Source organism: Topomyia yanbarensis, chromosome 2 (assembly GCF_030247195.1).
Source record: "Topomyia yanbarensis strain Yona2022 chromosome 2, ASM3024719v1, whole genome shotgun sequence".
NCBI classification, from domain to species: Eukaryota; Metazoa; Arthropoda; class Insecta; order Diptera; family Culicidae; genus Topomyia; species Topomyia yanbarensis.
The window spans coordinates 334,681,459-334,704,999 of NC_080671.1; the positions used below are offsets into that span (position 1 = coordinate 334,681,459).

General features: G+C 43.5%; 1 protein-coding gene across 1 annotated transcript; it reads left to right on the top strand.

Moving 5' to 3' along the window:
• The first annotated feature begins 12,345 nt into the window (after nucleotides 1–12,345).
• LOC131683971 (small ribosomal subunit protein uS5) lies at nucleotides 12,346–13,957 on the top strand. Its single transcript, XM_058966397.1, has 3 exons — nucleotides 12,346–12,481; nucleotides 12,845–13,355; nucleotides 13,553–13,957. Exons 2-3 carry the CDS (start codon nucleotides 12,846–12,848, stop codon nucleotides 13,862–13,864), a joined length of 822 nt encoding a protein of 273 aa, XP_058822380.1. The 5' UTR covers nucleotides 12,346–12,481; nucleotide 12,845; the 3' UTR covers nucleotides 13,865–13,957.
• The last annotated feature ends 9,584 nt before the right edge of the window (nucleotides 13,958–23,541 follow it).

The following is a 23,541-nucleotide window of genomic DNA, read 5'->3' on the forward strand; positions in this document are numbered from 1 at the left end:
TGTAAGAAATAAAACTGTCATTTTAAACTGCTAACACCCAGTAGCAATTTGCTACTAGCCGACGTTACGATCGGCCAACAAACGCTCCGATCGGCCGACAAACGTTCTCCGTGGTTCGACTGAGAAAGCTATCTTTGAAAAGAAAAAAAAACTACAAGGGACAGCCCTATGGGATTGCACAAACTGTAGACATAGGACTATGTGGGAGATGAGGTCTATGTATATGAACCAAATCGGAAAGAGAAAACATTTTAGTTTAATTTTATTTCATTCAATTCACGGTGCATACGCCATTGGCATTTGTCCTCTTATTACATTCTTTTGGATGAGTTCTGAGCATACATCCATGATTCAAACGTAATGACGAGCGGAATCCAATACATTCAACATTTGATATCGTAGTAATCGTTTATCTGAGTTTCGAAGCCACCGTTCGCTCTCTTTGCTCCCTGCGAGTGTGTATGCGTTTGGAAAAAGGAATTAGGGCGAGCGAAAAAAATAATACAATATGGATGCGCGAGACTTGGTTCGGATCACAGTTTACATATACTTATGTATGCCGTGGATCGACCGATCTTCGGTAAGACCTTTTACTCATGTGGGCGTGTTGGAAACGCGTTAGCAACGGTTCGATGAGTAAAACAGCGTAGTACTCGTTCGACATTCACTTGACTACTGTTACCACGAAAGCATGCAGAAAGGCATAGTTCACGACAATGGCGCAGCAATCGCTCCAAAGAGGTAAGAAAATTAAATTGAAGTGAAAGTTCGGTGGTACAATGAGAACGGCAAGGTTTTCGACGGAAGTTCGGTGGAATGGTTGTGAAGATTTCTTTTCTAGCTCCCAGGTAGGCAAAAAAAAAGATTTCCGACGGAAGGACGGTAAATCAAATTTGTTTGCTAGTTCCCCGACGGAAGGGCGGAGGACACTAAAAACAAAAAAAAAACGTGATTTCCGACGGAAGGGCGGTAAATCCAATTTGTTAGCTCCCCGACGGAAGGGCGGAGGAGACTGAAAAAAACATGATTTCCGACGGAAGGGCGGTAAATCAAATCTGTTAGCTAGGTCCCCGACGGAAGGGCGGAGGAGACTAAAAACAAAAAAAGAACTTGATTTCCGTCGGAAGGGTATCAAATTTGTTAGCTCCCCGATGGAAGGGCGAAGGAGACTGACAAAGAACATGATTTCCGATGGAAGGGCGGTAAATCTAATATTTGTTAGCTCCCCGACGGAAGGGCGGAGGAGACTAAAAAAATGATTTCCGACGGAAGGGCGGAAGAGGAATGATAAAACATGTTTCCCAATGGAAATTTTTGAGTTATTTTACAGCTTGCTAGCTCTATGCCGGAAGGGCGGAGGAGACTAAATAAAAAAAAATGATTTGCAAAGCAAAGGCGGTGGTAATTAAATTTCCGAAGTGTTCCACAGTTTTTTTTGTTGGAATGACGATAATAAAAAGAAACGATTTTGGTAAGAAAAGAAAAAAAAAGCAGAGAGTTGATTTCTTTGATAACTCCTCGGCGGAAGGCCAGAGAAGAATGAGAAAAAAGTGATTTCTAATGGAAGGGTAGTTCAAATTATAATTTTACAATCTTGTTGGTGAAAAGGCAGTATAGATTTCTTTGTTGGTCTAGAAAGACGGTTGAGAAATGGGAATATTCTTTTCGAAGGAAGAGTTTTTTATGGAAGGAGAAAAAAATATACAATTTTTTGACGGAAGAGCGACATACAAAATTTGACTAAGGTTTACCGACGGTAAGTGTCTGTATGTAAAAAAACGTGAATTTATAGTACAATTGACAATGGAAAATGATAAAACTTATTAAATAGTTTAAATAAAAAAAGCTAATTGTTGGAAACGAAGTGATATCCATTTAATAATATTTGTCATTGATGTTTGTTTTATTGCACCTCTACCACTTAGGTTATTCGCTGTTATTGGTATCAATGTGATTTTCAAACAATGCAAGATTTTTTTTTTGAAAACTCATGTTTCACACTCAATTGGACATCGAAATGGCATCCGTGTATATATTATATGTTTGGCATGTACTCTGCTTATTTAACTGTTTTACACAATATGAACGTATTTAGTTTTATTAGCGACCACAATCGAAACAATATTTGTTAGAAGTAGAGAAGGGGAAGAATGTGGGAGATGAAGTCTATGTATATGAACCAAATCGGAAAGAGAAAACATTTTAGTTTAATTTTATTACATTCAATTCACGGTGCATACGCCATTGGCATTTGTCCTCTTATTACATTCTTTTGGATGAGTTCTGAGCATACATCCATGATTCAAACGTAATGACGAGCGGAATCCAATACATTCAACATTTGATATCGTTGTAATCGTTTATCTGAGTTTCGAAGCCATCGTTCGCTCTCTTTGCTCCCTGCGAGTGTGTATGCGTTTGGAAAAAGGAATTAGGGCGAGCGAAAAAAATAATACAATATGGATGCGCGAGACTTGGTTCGGATCACAGTTTACATATACTTATGTATGCCGTGGATCGACCGATCTTCGGTAAGACCTTTTACTCATGTGGGCGTGTTGGAAACGCGTTAGCAACGGTTCGATGAGTAAAACAGCGTAGTACTCGTTCGACATTCACTTGACTACTGTTACCACGAAAGCATGCAGAAAGGCAGAGTTCACGACAGACTACAATACATAATGTGAAATATTTCACGTTATCACGTTTGAATTAATAAAAAATAATATATTTTTTTCGTATAGTCCACGTATAACCAATCAACATCGAATGTTGCGCATAGAACCAAACCTTCTTGCTTGCTTTGAAATAGCTTGCCTAAAGTATTTATGATGGTGCTTAAATACTCTGTGTTCGGGTGTTAGAACTACAAAAATGGTTTCTTGCAGCAGTGCCGATTTCAGCAGCAGCTCAAAACTGAAAAATTGTGTGTAGTTATATAAATACATCGAATTCAAATTACATAATAATCCTACAGCGCGAACAAAGCTTTTCCTCATCCGAACAAATCCACGATTGGGTTCCTGTAGCTTTTACGTTTTAGCCCCTCGCGACTCTGGTTTCCGCTGCAGTGACATTTGTCACATCCACAGGGAACTTCACGTCGATTTGTATTCAGGGTTGATCCTAGCAATCGAATGTCAATTCAGCAAGTGATACACTGCTGCCAGAGCATCCCCCGCTCCGGTAATCCCGGAGGTTCTCAACCATTTCCATTCCAGGTTCACTGCCAGTACCTACTGCCAACATTTCGAAGACAAAATACATGAGAAGAAGAGGTTCTAGAGACGACAATGTGAACCTTCCATCCCGATTTCGGATTGACGGTGACGAAATCGTGGGGGGGGGGGTCTCACTGGTAACCGCCGACAATTATATCAGCAGATAAATTCAGAGACGAATCTTGGCGGGAAATCGTGCCTACTTTGGACACTGGAAGACGCTCGAACAAAATTCGCCGCCGCACGAAGTCTACAAGTATCAACAAGATATACAAGACGCTGATTGGACCGGGGGTCCTCTTCGGCCACGGGACCTAGACTATGCTCGTGGAGGACCAACGCACCCTTGGATTTTTCGAACGAGTGCTGTTTCGTACCATCTATGGTGGTGTGCAGATGGAAGACAGTACGTGGCGCAGGCGAACGAACCATGAGTTGCATCAGCTGCTGGAAGAACCATCCATCGCGAATACCGCAAAAATAGGACGTTTGCGGTGGGATGGACACGTCGTACGAATGTCGGACGACAACCCGGTGAAAATGGTTCTTGAGGTACAGGAACGGGGCGCACAGCGAGCACGGTGGATCGACCAGATAGAGGACAACCTGCAAACCCTTCGAAAACTGCGAGGCTGGCAACAAGCAGCAATAGACCGAGTGGAGAGGAGACGGCTTCTGCATACAGCAAGAGACAACAAGGCTCTAGCCTGAACGGTAAGGTAAGTAAGCCAGTATCTACTTCCATCACCGCCAGCTTCACAACTGTTGGTTTCAGTTTCCCAGATGCCATTCGCACTATCGCCTGTCGTACTCTGCTGTCTTTCGAAAGCAACACCTCGATCGTTCCTCGTACCCATGTTCTTCTGATACCTTAGGCGACGTAGACAAAGTAGCCAACCTGCACCGGTTTTGATTCGTCAAGCCATTTAGAACGGTTGTTGAATGTAGGCAAGTACTTCTTGAGCCATCGATCCTAAACTGCATCTGCTAAAAGTGCTTGTAGCTGCTTCTGGGGGCTTTACCGAGATTAGATTACAATACTTCACAAGCACTGGACGAGTTTCCCCAGCAAAAAGTGGTTAGGGGTGAGCGCCTCACAATCTGCGGATTCTTGAGGTATATATGTCAGCGGTCACGTGTTGATGAATCCTTCGGCTTCTCCTAGTACAGTTAGCAACATTTCGACATTCAATTTACAACTGTCATCAACAGCCGCCATGCCTTCTTTCACGCTCCGCGCCATGCGCTCCCACGCGTCACCCATATGCGGTGCAGAAGGTGGATTGAAAGACCAACTCACTCGAACAACCGTGAATGTTTCCGCACACTTCTCGTTTATCTGTCCAATCTGATCTCTCAGTTCGCGACTGGTACCGACAAAATTGGTGCCGTTGTCGGAAAATATTGCCACTGGGTAACCTCTGATTGCCATTATACAAGTTGAACGAAACCTCCAGGTGAATTAATCGTATGACCAGACAGGTAAACACGACGACATATCTTTTCTCCTTGCGTCTACCAAACGTAACTTCTAAAGCGCGCATATAATCCACGCCAGCTGAATGACCGTAAGTGTGAGATAAGTCGCTGCTTGGGAAGGGGCACCATTCGAGGGAACCCTGGTTTACACCCTGTAATTTACATCATTGACATCGTTGTGATAATTTTGTAAATCACAGAGCGAATATGAGAAATAATGTAACGCTGATATTGCTTTGCGTACGTATTGTTTCTGTACGTACTCCCTGATGCTTCGAAGGGCCATCGGCAGGCTGTCAGGAAAGCAAACAACGTTGAACTTCCAGAGGAGACGTGTTTCTAATCTGTCGTTTGCAAGTCTTGTTGTCACTCTTAGTATGTTTCGTGCTCTCTTCACCTCTGCGGGTTCCGGCACCGATGCTAGAGAAACTCCGACATCCTCCAGGATAAATCATTGACGGACCATCTCATTCAGTTCCCTATCGACTATGCATTCACTCTGATGATTTATGAAATGCTGGGCTTTCGTTTCTACACCTTTCGGTCCGTACACAGCCCAATCCAGAACACTGCGCACCGCGATTGGGTCGTCTGGTTGACCCACCCGACTTTCCAGGGGAGCAAATAGTTCCAAATTTTGCAATCCGATTAACACCTTGGGTTCTGCTTCAGAGTACGATGAAACCGAAATATTCCGTAGGTGAGCATAGCGACCACGTAATTCTTTGCAAGAAGGACTCTGTTTGGAGTGGTTTAGATCGTTGATGGTACGCGCCGCTTCCAGAACGTAACGCTGCTGCTGACCTCTCGCTGCGATCTGCACGTTGACCCGCCTCGAGTTTCTTTCGCTCCGCACGATGTGCGAAGTCCACTGTAGCTCAAGTGGCTCTTCAAGCCCAAGACTTCACGCAGTACTTTCTCTGATCAACGTGAGCGAAGAGCCTTCGTTAATAGAAGCGTAGATATCTAAGCGACGAGGTCCGTAGTGTCACCGGTACCACTCTGAACCCTGGGCGTCTGATCATGTGTGCGACATTTGGCGCGAAATACTCGATGAAGCAGTGAATGGTGCGGAAGGCGACAGTTACCAACACTGCATCGGAACTTCGACTTACACCTCCATTGACCATGGTCGAACAGGAAAGTTTCACATAGTTTCCATCGTCTTCCAGCTTTCAGTCTTTCCTTGAGACTCATCTGCTGAAACTTCTCACAATTTCGCACACGATGGTCCACTCTTCCGCAAATTGGACAGGTTTGTCTCCCGCCGTTGTCTTTCTTCAAAGCGTCGGTTTCAAAATGGGTGTAAAATGTCCCTTTTCCCGTTGCTTTACCTTCTCGTTTGTTCCACTAGCTCTTCCAGCAGTGTTGGGTTGGAAAGATTGCTCGGTAGATTTGCTGCTTCTAAGTGGTCACACAGCTGCTGCACGGCCATTCCAAAACCCAACAGCGTATCCTTTCTTTCCGGTTTCTGTGCTTCTATGCGACAAACTTTTGCTAGTAGATTTTTAATAAGCAACACTGGCCTGCCATGCAAACGCCGTATTGTTTCCATAATCGATGGGACGCTGTGCGGAAACATAAGTTTTGTCATAACCGCATCTCGCGCCGGGCCTCGCAGGCATTTTCGCAGATGAATTAGGTATATTTTCAACATCTGAAAACCCGCACGCTATGTCTGTGGTTTTGAAGCTGCTACAAAATATCGGCCACTCATCGGGCTCACAAGAAAATGTGGACAGCTTCCTCGGCCCAAATTTGCAGCGCAGCCAGCTGATTTGTAGTTAATCTCACCTGCTTGCCTTTTACGGTGACTGCTATTCTTCTGACTGTGTCACACATTCGTCAACTGCCCCCGGCTCAAGCGATTTTTTTTTATCAAATTGGCAAGTCTCAGCCCCGGCTCTGATTTTCTAGCCAGGCCTTGGCATTGCTAGTTCCGCTTGAGACGCTGATTTGAGAACCTCTGTCTTCGACGTCCAGTCGCTCTTCCAGTTCCGGTTTTTTTTAAGTTTTTTATAAAATTAATTAAAAATCATTCTGCAGTTTTAAAGATTGGACATATATATTATTGTATTTAGAAAGATGAGTTCTATCGGTTTATGAAATAAAGGAATAATTTTATTCTTGATTTAATGACCCAATTTGATCCAGTCCTAACCTCAATATTGAACCAAAGACGATGCTTTAAATATAGACACGCGGAGAGAAAAACAGTTAATTTGGCTGCACGATTTACCAAATTGTTTTGTTTGCTAGTTTTGGCAACCAGGAGCTTTGTGTAAACAGCGACTGACTTGTTGATTTAATGAATGCTTTCTTTTAAGAAATATTTCGCAAAATACTCAACCATGCAACTCGAAAACGCATTGATTCACGTAACTGAGCCTGTGTAAATGTTTTTCGTTACGCTAGAGAGAATATATCGAAAATACAGTTGATGAGTAATAGCGATATTGTCGCATAGTTGGCACTTTGCTGATTTCATTCAAAATTAATATTTATGACTATTGTCAAGTCCCTCATTTTATATAACTGGTACATGCAAAGTCTGAACATTATACACTTACCGACTAGTTTTCTCCTATTATCGTCGTTCAGACTTTGCATTAGACTGGTTCAATTTTTGACTTTTAGCTCCAACAGGCTCTACTGATTCCTTTTATGGCCCTTAGTAAAGCAAATTTTGGTACCGATCGGTTGTATCTACGGACCCTCCAAAAATGTCAAAGTTTATATGGAAATTAGTATGAAAAATCGGTTAAAATTGAAAATAAATTCTTAAAAAATCACCTCATCAATCAATTGATGAGAACACTATATATTTTTAAAGGTATTCTTATACTAAACACATTCGTGGAACATTGTAAGTTTGTGAAAAGTCACTGAGAAGAGTTATTCACTATAGAAGCAGCATGACTTCAAAACAAGTGGATTTTATTATTAGTCATAGCAACCCATAGGATTTTATTATTAATCATAGCAACCCTGTTTGAATAGCTCCCATATGACAGATGCAGCTATTCAAACAGGGTTGCTATGATTAATAATAAAATCCACTTGTTTTGAAGTCATGCTGCTTCTTTAGTTAATAAATTTTCTCAGCGAGTTTTCACAAACTTACAATGTTTCCATTTACCCTACAAACAACCATAAAACAATAAATATTATAGTTATTACTGTTTCAACATTGTTCGTCGCAGAGTTCTCGCAGTAGATTTACAATGAAATTTCATGCAACAATCAATTTTACTGTTCAGTAAAAAACTGATACAGTAAATTCACATTAAATTTTACTGTTTTCGAGAAAAAAAATGCATGGAGAAAAATCGATTTTTTAATGTTAAGATACACCCCCCTTTTTCATTGTAAAAGTCATTTTTACATTGAAATTTACCGTAAATACGGTAAAGTTTATTGTTTTTGTATTGTAACATAACATTAGAACTTACTGTAAATTATTGTAAAATTACTGTACTGCTTGCTGTACTGTCACAGTGAAAATCATGGTTTTGTTACTGTACATTTCTATTCGAGCGGTACCAAAATTTGCACAATTGGGTCATTAAATGAGATCATTATCCTTTTTTTACTACATACATCGAAAAAGCTGATTTTCGTGATTGCAACAATGTTTTTTCCAACTCAGGAAACGTGAAAATAATATTAAAATTTAAAATAAAGAAATATGTTGATAGTCTGAATTTGACATATCGAATTTCACGACAAATGATCAGAAAAAATTAATACATATTTTTCCCGGTTTTCCCGCAGGATTATTTTTATTTGACATAAACACCATCCAATGCATATAGTTTTTTTTTTCATTTTGGGTGTTGTCTTGATAGGCTAGATGTAAACAACCGCCGTATTCCTATGTATGGTTGCCAAGTTTACATAAGATTTATTTTCAAAAACAAAAAAATCGTTTTTAAGTATTACAACGATTTTTTTTTTGAAATAATGTTATATTATGTATATTGGACTTAAAATTTATCGAATGGAACGGAAAACTATATATAGCCTAATGACCCAATTACTAAGGGCCATAAAAGGAAACAGTAGAGCTTGGTGGAGCTGAAAGTCAAAAACGAGGGGCGACTCACTCTAGTATTTTCGATTCAGGCAAACGTATTGAGAGACGTATTTGTGTATTTTTCACGAAATGACATGTATTTTGTGTATTGATTATTTCTTTAATAATTCTTACGTATTAGCGCATTAAAACGTGTTCGTGTATTGTTCACGAAATGCAATGTATTATGCGTATTGGTGAATTATTTCATAATTCTTATGGATTAGTGTACTAAAACGTACAATTGTATGCACGCATTGCATTTTTGTTGAATAATCAATTGAAACCGAATGTTACTGAATTTTGACGTTTAAATGTTATTGTAGAATGCAAGTAGAATAATTTCATAAATGCAAATAATAAAATTAGTACAAATGGAATTACCAGTGATTTTCCAAGATTAACGAACAATTCAGCATTATGCCAAATTTTATTATTTAGAGAATTAGTGACTTCTTCAGTTTGCTTCTACTGGTGAGAAGCAGGAAGCGGGGAGATTTACCAGCTATGCTACTATTGTTTAACCAAGGCTGATGAACATCCCAACAAACAACGAAAGCTGAAAAAGCCTTTGATCCGAGAGAATAAGCTGAACAAGAGCTGTTTAAGCCAATATCCAGCTAAATTGTTACTTGGGATGTAATTGAAGTAACCTTTATCTTTAGTTTGGTGAAAACTAATTAGGCTTGCTGAATTCTAATTAGGCTTACCCAATGGTAATTTTTGAGCAACGCGGTATTATATTTAATCACTGCAGTATTATCTATATTTATTTAAAAAATTGAGATGCTTCTCAGTAAAATTGAGATGCTCCTCAGTAGAATCAGCCGAAATTCCTACTGGTTGTACTAGACTCAGTAGAGCTTGAATTCTCGCAGAATCCAGCCGGAATTCCAACTGGACTTAGAGTTATGGCTGAATTCATTCCTGCAAGATGATTGGAAGCGACTCGTAATTAGAGCTTAAAAAAATTGACATCGCAGCATGAACTTGAAAGAAAACGAAATTCAATTCATGCCCGCAGGATGAATGAAATTTTTGGTTCATTTCCATCGCCATTTGTTCTCCTGACGCAGCGCTTTCAGGTACGGACATGTTCGGTTTCAGAAGCAAAGTGTATTTTATTTCTATTCTGGCTCTGAGAGGGATTATCGATTAAAAGTGCACCAGATATAGATTACGCAGTTCACTTATGCTCGAAAACGTAAAAGATGCTAACTTCTACCTTCAAACTGTCGACATAATAACAAATGAATGCTTTGGTTGGTGAATGAATTTATATTTCCTATACACTCAAGTATTCGATTCTGCATGAAATTTCAGTCAGTTGGAAAGTGAATGAATGAGAGAGGCGTTGAATCTGAATGTCGGTTTCGGTAAATGCAAGCAGAAATAGGTAACTGATTTTGAAATTTCGCAACACTGCTTGTAATTCGGAAGTGTTTTGTATGATTTTTTTTATTTTGATTATAGAGGTTTTAACCTTAGGATCATTCGCTTCTTTTCTGGTTAGAGTAATCTCTTGTGGAAAAATCTCTAACCCTATGTGCAGGGTTGGGAATCGAACCCAGGTGAGCTCCGTACAATCTTGTGTTTTGCATTCTCAATCCATCGAGCGTTGGTTTCGATTCTATTCCCCCAACGAGTGTTGATTTATAATGCAAGATATATATCTAAAAGAATTATCCATCGCTATGTAAACTTCGAACTTGCAAGATTTTAGAGCTTCACTATTTAGGGTAAACATTAAACCATTGTTTATGTTAATAAAACGAGCGAATTCTTGATAAAAAATTTCCTACTGATGCTGGTAGGACGTTTCAGATTTACCTATTTTTACGTCCTTTAAGAGTATTTTTAAATGTACGCGAAGTTTATTTTCTTTAAATATTATGGGATTGTTCCTCTGAATCAAACTAACAAGAATTCTGATTGATTTCTGCCTACTTGTCATTCTAATGATTCACCGATTCTGAATCTAGGGGCAGATCACTCTAAGAATGTATAACAAATTTGCATCAAATTAGAAAAAATGCATTTAATTTCCATTTTTGCATCAGCTTTGCACTCCCTCGCAGAAAAATTTGTTCAACAAACGTCCTACGCTGATCCACTTTGTTCGACGTTTTGTTAAATGTAGGGCTAGTTTTTCTGTAGGGTTTTGACGTCTTACACGCAACGCAAACAACATTGCACGCAACGCAAAAACATTGCACGCAACGCAAAATACATTATGAATTTCTATTTTGATGGAAATAAATGCATTTAATTTCGCTGATTTTTAAAAATGCATCACAAGTGATCTGCCCCTAGTTCTGAATCCGTTTGCTGGGAGTCCCAATTCCGAGAAAAGTAAACAATCTAGCTTGAAAAAAACATACGCTATGTCATAATAAGAAATATACTGAATTAGTTTCATTTGGCATGAAATTAATGTAATATTTGTATGGCTTGTATCAACAGTATATTACTAGACGTATTGGATTGTTATCGACGCTTTGAAAAATATTTCCGGTATTAACGTATTTTTGTGTATTAGCGTATTTTCGACGTATTATCGACGTATTGAAAAATTCTTCCGGAAGTAACGTATTTTTAGTGCATTAGTGTATTTTCGGCGTATTAAATGTATTAAGGTGTATTGAAACATTTCTCGTGTATTTTTTCAATTGGGTATTTTCAATTCACTTTGAATGGGGAGTGAACTGCCCCTCGGCCAAAAATTGAACCAGTCTACTTTGCATCTACCAGTTATATAAAATGAGGGACTAGACAATCGATCAATGACTTTGTAATGTTCAAAATGTGTTTAAATTTACTCGTACTTTTTTGTATCATAAAAGTTATTTAGAATATATGTATATAAAGTTTACACTCTTCGTATGTTAACATAATTACATGCATTTCTCTATATTTCAATCTCAATACTCCCCACGAGTTACTTCCTAAATCCGCCATATTTGTTTACATTGCTCGTTTGAAACCGTTGTTTCGGGTTCGATTGGAACGTTCGGTTACAGTCTTCGCGCATCTCTATACAATTGTCTCTGTATAGAACCAGCATCTGATTGGTCATTTTACCAGTCGAGTGCTGAGACGAGACCTGCAGATAGCAAAAAAACGAACGTCAAATGCAGCCAGGGGGTACTGTCAATGCAGCCAGTCAATTTAAACTATGTGAGGCAAAAAGAAAGGCTGGCAGCAAAGCGTTACTGTCTCCATGTATTCACATATTCAGCATATTGTATCCCATTACTTTGACATGTGTGTACCCGGGGCAATATGTGTCAAACAAATAGGTCTAGCATATGTAAGAGCGAGTTGATAAATTTTCAGTGTTAACAACGACATGCGACCTCTAGTAGTTATAATCTCTTTTATTCCGACATCATGGATTAGCACTAAACAAGAGAAAAAACGATTGTCGCTGGTTGGATTTGCCAGGTTTCAACTGCAACGATAATATTAGTTCGGTGTTCGATTACAGTTACAGTTATAGGCCCATTTCAAATGTTTAGCTTGAAAAATCCAATGAGTCACCATCGCGCCATCTGCGCTCCGACACTGGTACTTGAATTTTGCTGTTGAAATAAAATTTCTGCCAACACTGTAGCCGAAGCGTCCGATGGACAGCTCATCCCTCGTTCTAAAACGTCAACTCGTTCATTCGGGTTTCCGTTCTACTGCAAGCAACACCTCTTTCAACGTAAGTTTTTGTAATATATTAATATTTTAGATTTTTTTTGTAATTTAATCAAATTTAGCATTTATTTTTATTGATTCTCGTAATTTTAGGGCTTCATAAAATTACCTTTGTAATTTTATCGAGCCCGATAGCATCGATTTTATGCTGTAATTTACTTCGATTTCTAAATAGGGCAAAACACGTGGTGATATACTACTTTGTCATGTTTAAAAACGAATAAATTATAACTTTTTCCTTTTCATGTGCTAATTAGAAGAAAATTAAATTAATTTGCCAAATTTTGCTGAAATATTCGAGAGGAATACCAACGCCATGCGTTAGCTTGTAATGCAAAAAACTTAACCTTAAACTTTTTTATTTCAGAATGGCGGACGCAGCTCCAGCCCGTGGTGGATTTAGAGGAGGATTTGGTTCTCGCGGCGGTGGTCGTGGACGTGGCGGCGGTCGCGGAAGAGGTCGTGGACGTGGGCGCGGTCGTGGTGGTAAGGAAGACTCCAAAGAATGGGTACCAGTAACCAAGCTTGGTCGCCTAGTTCGTGATGGCAAAATTCGCACCCTGGAGGAAATCTACTTGTACTCGCTGCCCATTAAAGAGTTCGAGATCATTGACTTTTTCCTGAACCGTTCGCTCAAGGACGAGGTGTTGAAAATTATGCCCGTTCAAAAGCAGACTCGTGCCGGTCAGCGTACCCGTTTCAAGGCATTTGTCGCTATCGGCGATAGCAATGGGCACATTGGCCTGGGCGTCAAGTGCAGCAAGGAAGTTGCCACCGCTATTCGAGGAGCGATTATTCTTGCCAAGCTGTCTGTTGTTCCAGTTCGTCGTGGATACTGGGGTAATAAGATTGGTAAACCCCACACCGTACCCTGCAAGGTTAGCATTCCCACGTTGTTTTTTTTTACTTAACATAATTTTAAATGATGAGAAAATTTATAAACTTATGCGGTTTTCACGGATGGTGGCTGCATACCACTCACATGACGTTCATAAACGTCTGATTCATGTACTGAATTAAAGTTATTTGTTTTAAATGTAGCCACGTATTACATTCGTAATTTTTTTATTTGCAGGTCTTCGGAAAATGTGGCTCGGTTTTAGTGCGTCTAATTCCGGCTCCTCGCGGTACTGGTATTGTTTCCGCTCCGGTTCCGAAGAAACTGCTGCAAATGGCAGGTATTGAAGATTGCTACACGATGACACGTGGATCAACCACAACGCTTGGTAATTTCGCCAAGGCTACCTATGCGGCCATCGCTAAGACCTACGCTTTCCTTACACCGGACCTGTGGAAGGATCTGCCATTGAGCAAGACCCCATACCAGGAGTATGCTGATTTCCTAGAGAAGACCAGCAAGACCGGACAGCGCATCATTGAATTGTAAGAAATTACGACTGATGTGCTAAAACCAGTTACCTGCGCCTAGTACAGGTACAAAAATAAAGAAAGCTCTCATACGAGAACCTACCAAATACGAGTTGAAACCGTTTATATGTTAGCTCCGAAATGACCTTAACGAATATCTTTGGATCACTGCTTTCAAAGTTCGAGTGATTCTAAAGTTTAAAAATCACGCAAAATGTTCCGTTGAATCTCCCCAAACGGTCAGAATGAACGTTCTGCTACTTCTAGAAATGCAAAATTTTTCAAAATGGCACAGAATTTTTAATCTAAAATGCCATTTTCCCTGTCTAATGATTCCGTACTATTTAGTAGTTTTATTTTCCATTTAATTTTTGTGGTACAATTTTTGCAATAATTGGTAACCTGTTGGTTTTTCCGCTCCGGCATTTTCTGAACATGTTTCTAGTTTGTGTAGTTATTTGATTTTTGATAGTAAATACGCAGTTTACGTTTCTAGGATGTCTAATATAGAACTTGTTCAACTTGATAACATCTGAAAATAACTAATCTAAAGAGGAAACAATTCCATACTAAATTTGCAAAAGGGCGAATAAGATTTGTAAACAAACTTTTATTTTGATGGTTTCTCTTAATTTACTATAATTTCAAAGCAGAAAACAATTGAAATTACTTCTACGAAGAGTAAAAATTTACATAAACGCATATTTTACATGAAATTCCACTCTGCAGAAGACTAGTGAGCGAATCAAGTTTGTTTACAAAAAACAATTTCGCCCTGTTTAGGGTTAGACCAAGATATTGGGCCCTATTCTCACAGTCACGTCACTTAGTGACTAGAAGGAAATTTTGTTCTAGTCACTGGGTGACGTGACTGTGGGAATAGGGCCCATGGGGCCCTATTCTCACAGTCACGTCACCCTGTGGCTAGAACAAAATTTCCTTCTAGTCACTAAGTGACGTGACTGTGAGAATAGGGCCCCATATTAACATGATTTAATCTGTTCCACAATATTCCGCCACGTCACTCGGTCAGTTGCTGCTTGTCTCCAGCCTCTCAGGTGCCCGATACTCGCCAGGTTCTGCTCCACTTGGTCCAGCCACCGGGAACGCAGTGCTTCTCTCTGTCTTGTACCTGCCGGGTTGGAGGCGAAAACCAACTTGATGGGGTTGTTGTCCGGCATCCTCACAACATGTCCCGCCCACCATGCCCTTCCAGCTTGAGCTACTTTCCGGATATTTGGCTCACCATAGAGTCGCGCAAGTTTGTGGTTCATCCTTCTCTTCCACACGCCATCCTCTTGCACACCACCGAAGACCGTTCTCAGCACCCTTCTTTCGAATACTTCGAGTGCTTGCAGATCCTCCTCGAGCGTTGTCCACGTTTCGTGCTAGTAGAGAACCACCGGTCTAATCAGTGTGTTGTACATGGCGCATTTCGTGCGGTGGTGAAGCTTCCTGGATCTCAAAGTTTTGTGGAACCCATAGTAAGCACGACTTCCAGAGATAATACGCCTTCTGATCTCCTGGCTGGTGTTATTGTCCGCAGTCACCAATGAGCCTAGATAGATGAACTCATCAACCACCTCGAACTCATCGCCGTCGATCGTAATACTACTGCCCAAGCGTTCCCTATCGCGATCGATTCCGCCAGCCAGCATGTAGCCAGCGTCTTAGAAACATTTATCTTCAGTCCTACTCGTGCTGCTTCGCGCTTCAGTCGGGTATACAGATCTGCTACCGTCTCCTTGTTTCTACCGATTATGTCCACGTCGTCAGCGAAGCACACGAACTGTCCGGACCTCGTGAAAATCGTGCCCCGCATGTTGAACCCCGCTCTTCGCATTACACCTTCCAGCGCTATATTGAACAGCAGGCAGGACAACCCATCACCTTGTCTTAGTCCTCTGCGTGTTTCAAACGGTCCCGAGAGGCCGCCCGAAATTTTGACACAACACCTTACATCATCCATCGTGGCCTTAATCAGTCTTGTCAGCTTCCCAGGGAAGCCGTTCTCGTCCATCATTTTCCATAGCTCTACACGGTCCACCGTGTCATATGCGGCTTTAAAGTCGATGAACAGGTGATGTGTCGGGACCTGGTATTCACGTCATTTTTGGAGGATGTGCCGTATAGTAAAGATTTGGTCGTTTGTTGATCTGCCGTTGATGGAACCGGCCTGATAACACCCGACAAATCCATTTACCAGTGGCGCCGGAACAGAATAGCACTTTGTAAGCGGCATTTGTCACTGTGATCGCTCTGTGGTTTTCACAGCCCAATTTGTCGCCTTTCTTGTATATCGGGGTGATGACCACTTCCTTCCACTCCTCCGGTAGCTGTTCTCTGTCCCAGATTCTGTAGATTATTCGGTACATGCTTTCCGTCGGTCTCCGGACCCACCTTGAAGAGTTCCGCTGCCTTGTTGTTCTTGAGCTGTTGAATAGTCTCGTTAACCTCATTCATAGTGGGCGCCGGTACATCCCCGTCGGCTGCGACACTGACATAATCGTCCTCCTCGAACGCCCGATTGCTCGCCTGCGCACCATTCGGATGTTCATTGTAGTACTCCCTCCACCTTTCGACCACCTCACGTTCGTCCGTGCTACCTTCCTTGTCTCTACACATTTCGGCCCGCGGCACAAAACCGTTGCGAGAGTCATTCAGCTTCTTGAAGAACGCCCGCGTTTCCTGAGAGCGATACAGCAGCTCCATCTCCTCTCTCTCAGACTCTTCCAGGCGGCGCTTTTTGTCCTGACGAGTCTTCTGTTTTCGCTTTCGTCGATATGACTCCACGTTCTGACGAGTGGCTTGAAGCAACATCGCTGCGCGTGCTGCATTCTTCTTGTCCAATATCTCTTGGCACTCGCCATCGAACCAATCGTTTCGTCGACTCCTCGTACGTATCCCAGGACGCTCTCCGCAGTGCTGCTTATGGCTGCTTTAGTCCTGGTCCAGTAGTCCTCAAGGGGAGTATCGATGAGCTCCTCCTCCGGTGGTAGCGCTGCTTCAAGATGCTGCGCGTATGTTGTCGCGACGTTGGTTTCCCTCAGTCGGTCCAGGTTATACCGCGGCGGGCGCCGGTATCTTATACTGTTCACTACGGATAGTTTTGGACGCAGTTTAACCATCACCAGATAGATAGTGGTCCGAGTCGATGTTAGCGCCCCGATAGGTCCCTACGTCGATAATGTCCGAGAAGTGCCGTTAGGGTTAGACCAAGATAATCAGCATCAATGGACCATTCCACCGCTGGCCGGTCTATTTTGCAATCCTCAGGCGGAACAAGTCTGGGAGATTTTGAGCGGGGAGGACCTGGGTCTTTGCCAAGTTGATACAAATCTTTCAACTATTAAAGTAATTTCTCAGGACATCCACGCTTTGTTTGAGCTTCGACGTTAACGCTCTAGTGACCCTATTATTGGGAACGACCGTGACATCATCGGTAAACAACGACAACTAAGATGTTTGATTTCGACAATAAGATGTTTGATTTCGAAGTTAAGGATGTTGTCGAAATTAGTCCGCATCATGCGGACTAATTATGTTTAGTTCCTATACTGCCTTTAATCGCAAGTCAGTCCCATGTAGATAAGGAACCCCATAGAACATGGGACCGACTTGTGATTATGGACAGTATATGAGCTGATAAAGTGGCGGTTTAACTCGACGGTCTTCTCATCAGGAGTTATTAGTCGGTGTTCTGAATCGTTGTTATCTAAGGGAAGTAGCAGCGAAATGGACCTAATCTTGGTTTCGCATGGTTTCGATGAACTGCAGCTAGACGCTCGGCAGCAGAGGACAGTTGATGTTACTTCTGAGTGCAATAACCACTGATACTGCGTCATAGCGTTCCAGGTCATTTAGAAGGATGATCTCTCTTGGCGGTTGTTTCATATCACCTTGGATATTAACAAGAAGGCCAGACGAATAGATATTTTAAAAAGTAACTTTGAGGTAATGGCTGAAGGTTAAAGCAAATACAAATATGTATTTGATTAAAGCATATTGGATTGGACTCGCGTTGGACTGGTCATCAATGCGACAACAAAATTACAAGCAAGTCTCGAAGTAAGAAACAATACGCCTATCACTAGGAACATCGGTTGATGTGACGATATCGCATGTGTTTCGGTTCACTGTTGACTGCCACTAAACAGCAGCTGAGATATTCTGAGACATATTATGGCAAGGAATCATGCATGCTCGGGCTCCGAAATCCTTGTTAGAGAAATAATTAGTTCGGCTAACCCAAATCGAAATGCCCATGTGAAAGGGAACAGAGGATGTGCAGGCTCACCTGTGCACGATGATCATGTCCAAGAGGTCATCGTCTTGCGGGTCATCTTGGGACCAAATCAGTTACTCTGCCGTCTCAGGGCTGGCGATGTCTCTTCACGAAGCGGGCGCACTCGATTTCTGCTGCTGCTGCCCGACTATGACGCGTGGTCTAGCGAGAACGAGGCACGCGGTGCCTGAACCACAACATCCCACGGCATCCTATTTACACTTTGCATGCGGACAGTTAATCCGAAGCCATCCTCAGCGATTTCACTTATGATTCCAGAACACACGCGAACATCGCGACCTGCCTCTTGTACCGAAAACGACTATCTTCGCAACACACAACTCAGTCGCACGGAAGCCGGAGTATTTTCCGTGATAGTAATTTTCGCCTGCGGCTCAGTAGCACCTGTCCATTCGTCAAGAGGCCACCGAGCTCCATTTCGAAGAGGATTATTCCCTTGCGGACGCGGCATTCCTCGAACAAAACACAAAATGGAGTCACTGCTTTTATTGCTGTTGCCGTTTAGCGCGAGACTTTCCTTCTCCCGGCAGGTGCATCGTTCTAGGCACAGGGTAAACTTTTATCTTTGACAATTTAACCGCGTTAGCCACATAACTTGATTTCACACCAAGTCCCTTGACGTAGAAGTTGTCGCTAGAACGTGGAATCCAGGCGGCACTGCGCCGGTGAAAATATTAGCAGCCAAAGTCGACCGGACCGATTCTCGCTGCCATTTTTTCACCAATACTCTCTGTATTTTTCACGCGCTTCTTGGCACGCACCAATGCTAGCGACCGCTCGTTCTTACCTCCTGTTCCAGCCTGAAAACCTTTCTTGCTGCCATCTCGTTCTCCGGTGTTTTGTTTGCAAACCAGCCATGTTCACTTTCAAGGGTGTCGTAAAATGAGCCTCCCTACCGTGCACGCTAATCCAATAATACTCCCATGAACTGTAAAGCGGACCCTACACGAGCAAAAATATTGGCAATAAACCAATTATTGATCAATATATTGATTGTGTAAGCACATTTTGAAAATGTTGATTCTGTAGAATTTAAATGGGATTGACGTATAGCGGACCCTACATGGGACAAGGATATTGCCAATAAAAATATTGTCAAGACTGCTTCAATAAGCGGACCCTACACGAGCGGAAATATTGACAATCAACCAATTATTGATCAATATATTGATCGTGTAAGGACATTTTGAAAATATTGATTATGTAGAATTCAAATGGGATTGACGTATTGAAGTAGTCTTGTCAATATTTTTATTGACAATATTCTTGTCTCGTGTAGGGTCCGCTATACGTCAATCCCATTTGATTTCTACTTGATCAATATTTTTAAAGCGGACCCTACACGGGACAAGAATATTGTCAATAAAAATATTGTCAAGACTGCTTCAATACGCCAATCCCATTTGATTTCTACATGATCAATATTTTCAAAATATCCTTACACGATCAATATATTGATCAATAATCGATTTATTGACAATATTTCTGCACGTGTAGGGTCCGCTTAAAATTCCCTCACTCGATCAATATATTGATCAATAATCGATTTATTGACAATATTCCTACACGTGTAGAGTCCGCCTATTGAAGCAGTCTTGTCAATATTTTTATTGACAATATTCCTCTCTCGTGTAGGGTTCGCTGAACACCGTTTAATTGAACAAAGTGCGCTATTACGCAAAATTAATAATGGGCCAGTTGCCCTCTACGGTCACGAAAACTGGGGCCTAATTTTCTCACAGCTAAAGTGACTAAAACGGAATTTTCTTCTATTCATTAGATGACATGGCTGTGAGAATAGGTACCAAGGCCGCTGTACAAATAGCAGGGGCCAAGCAATACTGGAGGGGGCCTTCCCCTTCTATGGAGCAGCCAAGTCGTTCAAAGCAGCGGCTTATTTCCCCTCGAAGGTCAGGGACAAGGGCAAGACGGCGCCGAACCTGAAGCGACCTACGAAGTTGCCAGGCGAGGGTGCAAAAAGCAACACCAAACAGCGTGTAACCGTGCCGGCCAAACGCCGTTTGGGCGATGTAAACCGGGGTGCAAATGACCCCGCCGGGCAAAAAAAAGGTACCAGTAATCCGGTACAACCGGGACAGGGGGCGAAATCCCTGGAAGTTGGTCAGTAGGAAGAAGCCGACGCCGAACGCATCTCGACCCACAAAGAAGGCCAAGGACAGAGGCGATGACTTGTGGGTAAAGACTGACGAGGACAAATATGCTGACGTCCTTAAGTCAATGCGGGCGGCAGAAAGCCTCTCGGCCCTCGGGCAGGACGTGAGACGCACCAAGACCGGCAAAATGTTCTTAGTGCTGAAGGCGCACAATCTAGTGCGGCGTACAAGACCTTGCCCCAAGAGGTCCTGGGTAAAGGCGCCCAGGTGAGGTGAGTTCACGACCGCAGGCGATTACGTCGCTGCCGTCACAGAATAATGTAGCTCAGTAATCGAGCGGGCCTCTGTGCGCTTGAGAGCGGGACTCTCTGGCACGCAAGTAGCCTACCTCAGGCTACTGAAGGCGGAAGCTAAAAAGGAAACCAAGAAAGGAAAACTGAAGATCGGCTGGTCAGTATGTCCAGTTAGGATACCCCCAGCCGCCTTCAGTGGATAGGTGCTATCGGTACCTTGAGTCCAGCCACAAGTCGTACTAATGCAAGGGAATAGACAGGAGCAACTTATGTCGTCGCTGCGGCGAGGAGGGTCATAAAGAGCGGGGCTGCACTAAGGCGCATAAATGCCTTATCTGCACCGCTAAGAAGCAAGCCCGTAACCATGCTATGGGTGGACCTTCGTGTCCCTTCGGTGAGGCCAATAAGAGGAAGCCATGAACGTCACACAGCTAAATCTTAACCATTGTGCAGCTGCCCAACAGCTGTTGTGGCAGTCGGTCTCGGAGTCGAGGACAGATGTCGCCCTCCTATCCGACCCGTACAACATCCCTGCCGACAACGGCAATTGGGTGTCGGACGGGTCTGGGATGGCGGCAATCTGTAAAACGGGACGGTCCCCGGTTCCAGAGGTAATACACTCCTCCGCCGAGGGTGTTGCGATTGCCAAGATCAATGGTGTGTTCTATTGAAGCTGCTACGCTCCACCAAGGGAGCCCATAGAACAGTTCAATCAGATGATCGACAGGCTCTCGTCCGACCTAGTCGGCCGGAAACCGGTAGTCAAAGCGGGAGACTTCAACGCTTGGGCAGTAGAGTGGGGCAGCCGCTGCACAAATAGCAGGCGCCAAGCGCTACTAGAGGCGCTTGCGAAACTCGACGCTGTGTCAGCCTGTAATGGCTCCGCTAGCATATTCCGTAGAAACGGGGTGGAGGCATGCATTGACGTAACGTTTGCCTGCCCGGGTCTGGTTCCAGGCATGGAATGGAGGGTAGACGAGGGCTACACCCATAGAGATCACTTAGCAATTCGTTTTAGGATCAACTACGGTGTGCAGCATTCGAGGGCGTGTGATCCCTGTCAGGTACGCGGGTGGAAGTCCAATCACTTCGACATCGAAGCTTTCATCGCGGCCATGGGACTGGAGGCCAACAACGACAGTATAAGCGGGGATGCGCTGGTAGTCGTTCTATCACGCGCATGCGACGCCACTATGCCGAGGAAAACCCTGCCAAGAAACGGCAGACGCCCGGTATACTGGTGGAATGCCGAGATTGCAGTCCTACGATCAGCCTACCTCAGAGCTAGACGTAGGATGCAAAGAGCCCGCTCCGAGGATGCAAAAGAGAACGGCCGTGAAGTGTTTCGAACTGCGAAATTGGCCCTTAACAAGGCCATTAAAAGCAGCAAGAGAGCGTGTTTCGACAACCTGTGTGAGAATGCCAACGCAAATCCGTGGGGTGAGGCCTACAGAATCGTGACGGCCAAGACCAAAGGGGGCTCTCCACCCCAGAACGGTCTCCGGACCGGTTGGCGACGATTATCGAAGTACTCTTCCCGTCTCGAGTTACAAGCCCCTGGCCACCTGCACCACAAGATAGTGTGGGCGTTGTCGAAACGGTGGCTCCGGTGACGAATGAAGAACTACTCGCAGTGGCTAATTCCGTAGCAATGAATAAAGGTCCAGGGCCGGATGGAGTTCCAAACAGCGCTCTCAAGGCAGCGATCATAACGAACCCGAACATGTTCAGACTAGCTATGCAGAGTGCCCTGACGAGAGCCGCTTCCCCGATAGATGGAAAAGGCAGAAATTGGTGCTGTTGCCGAAGCCCAGGAAGCCACCAGGCGACCCATCGGCGTACAGACCAATCTGTCTGATCGACACGACCGGCAAATTGCTGGAGAGGATCATCCTCAACTGGCTAACCCCGTACTCAGTAGGCACGGACGGCCTGTCAAGCAATCAGTTTGGTTTTCGAAAGGGTAAGTCCACGGTAAACGCTATCGACTCAGTTATAAAGACTGCCAAGATAGCGATCCAACGGAAAAGGCGAGGCATTCGATGCTGTGCGTTAGTGACGCTTGACGCGAAGGACGCATTCAACAGCGCAAGCTGAGATGCCATCGCGCTTTCGTTACACCGGCTTAGCCTACCGGTGGGCCTGTACCGGATCCTGGAAAGTTACTTCCAGAACCGAGTACTACTATACGAGACCGATACTGGTCAGAAAATGGTTCCTATTACCGCCGGAGTCCTGCAGGGCTCGATCCTAGGCCCGGTATTATGGAACCTCATGTATGACGGGGTTCTGAGACTAAAGTTCCCTCCTGGGGTCAAGATCGTAACCTTGGAGATCTATAGGTAGTCAATCCCTGAGCTAGAACTAACCGCTGAACACACGATCAACAAGGTGGAGGAATGGATGAGCGCGAGAGGCCTGGAGCTCGCTCAACATAAGACGGAGGTGGTTATCGTCAACAACCGCAAGTCGGCACAACATGCAGTTATCCAGGTGGGAGAAGTCGCGATCACTTCACAGCGGAGTCTGAAGTCTCTCGGAGTCATCATAGACGACAAGCTCACCTTCGACAGCCATGTCAACTATACGTGCAAGAGAGCTTTGACTGCTGTTGCGGCATTATCGAGGATGATGTCCAACAGCTCAAAGGTGTGCGCCAGTAGACGTAGGCTATCGGCAGGCGTTGCCGTATCTATCCTCAGGTACGGCGGCCCGTCCTGGTCAGGAGCACTGAGGGTAACCAGTTACCTGCAGAAACTGGAGAGCACCTACCGTGCCTCATGTGCCTCAGAGTGATATCTGTTTATTGCACGGTATCACACGATGCATCCTGCGAGCATGATGCCAGTCGGGCTGGTCATCCGGGAAGATGAGGAGTGCTTTGAGCTGCGTGGCATTAGAAGAGTTCGCGAGTGCAACAGAGTGGCTTCGGTCGCCAGATGGCAGCGTGAGTGGGATAACTCCTCGAAAGGTAGGTGGACCC

Bases quoted from the DNA above. Each gene is read 5' to 3' on its own strand.
- LOC131683971 (XM_058966397.1), top strand. From the start codon at position 12,846: ATGGCGGACGCAGCTCCAGCCCGTGGTGGATTTAGAGGAGGATTTGGT. The intron at 13,356-13,552 runs GTTAGCATTCCC...TTTTATTTGCAG, and splicing joins CCCACACCGTACCCTGCAAG to GTCTTCGGAAAATGTGGCTC.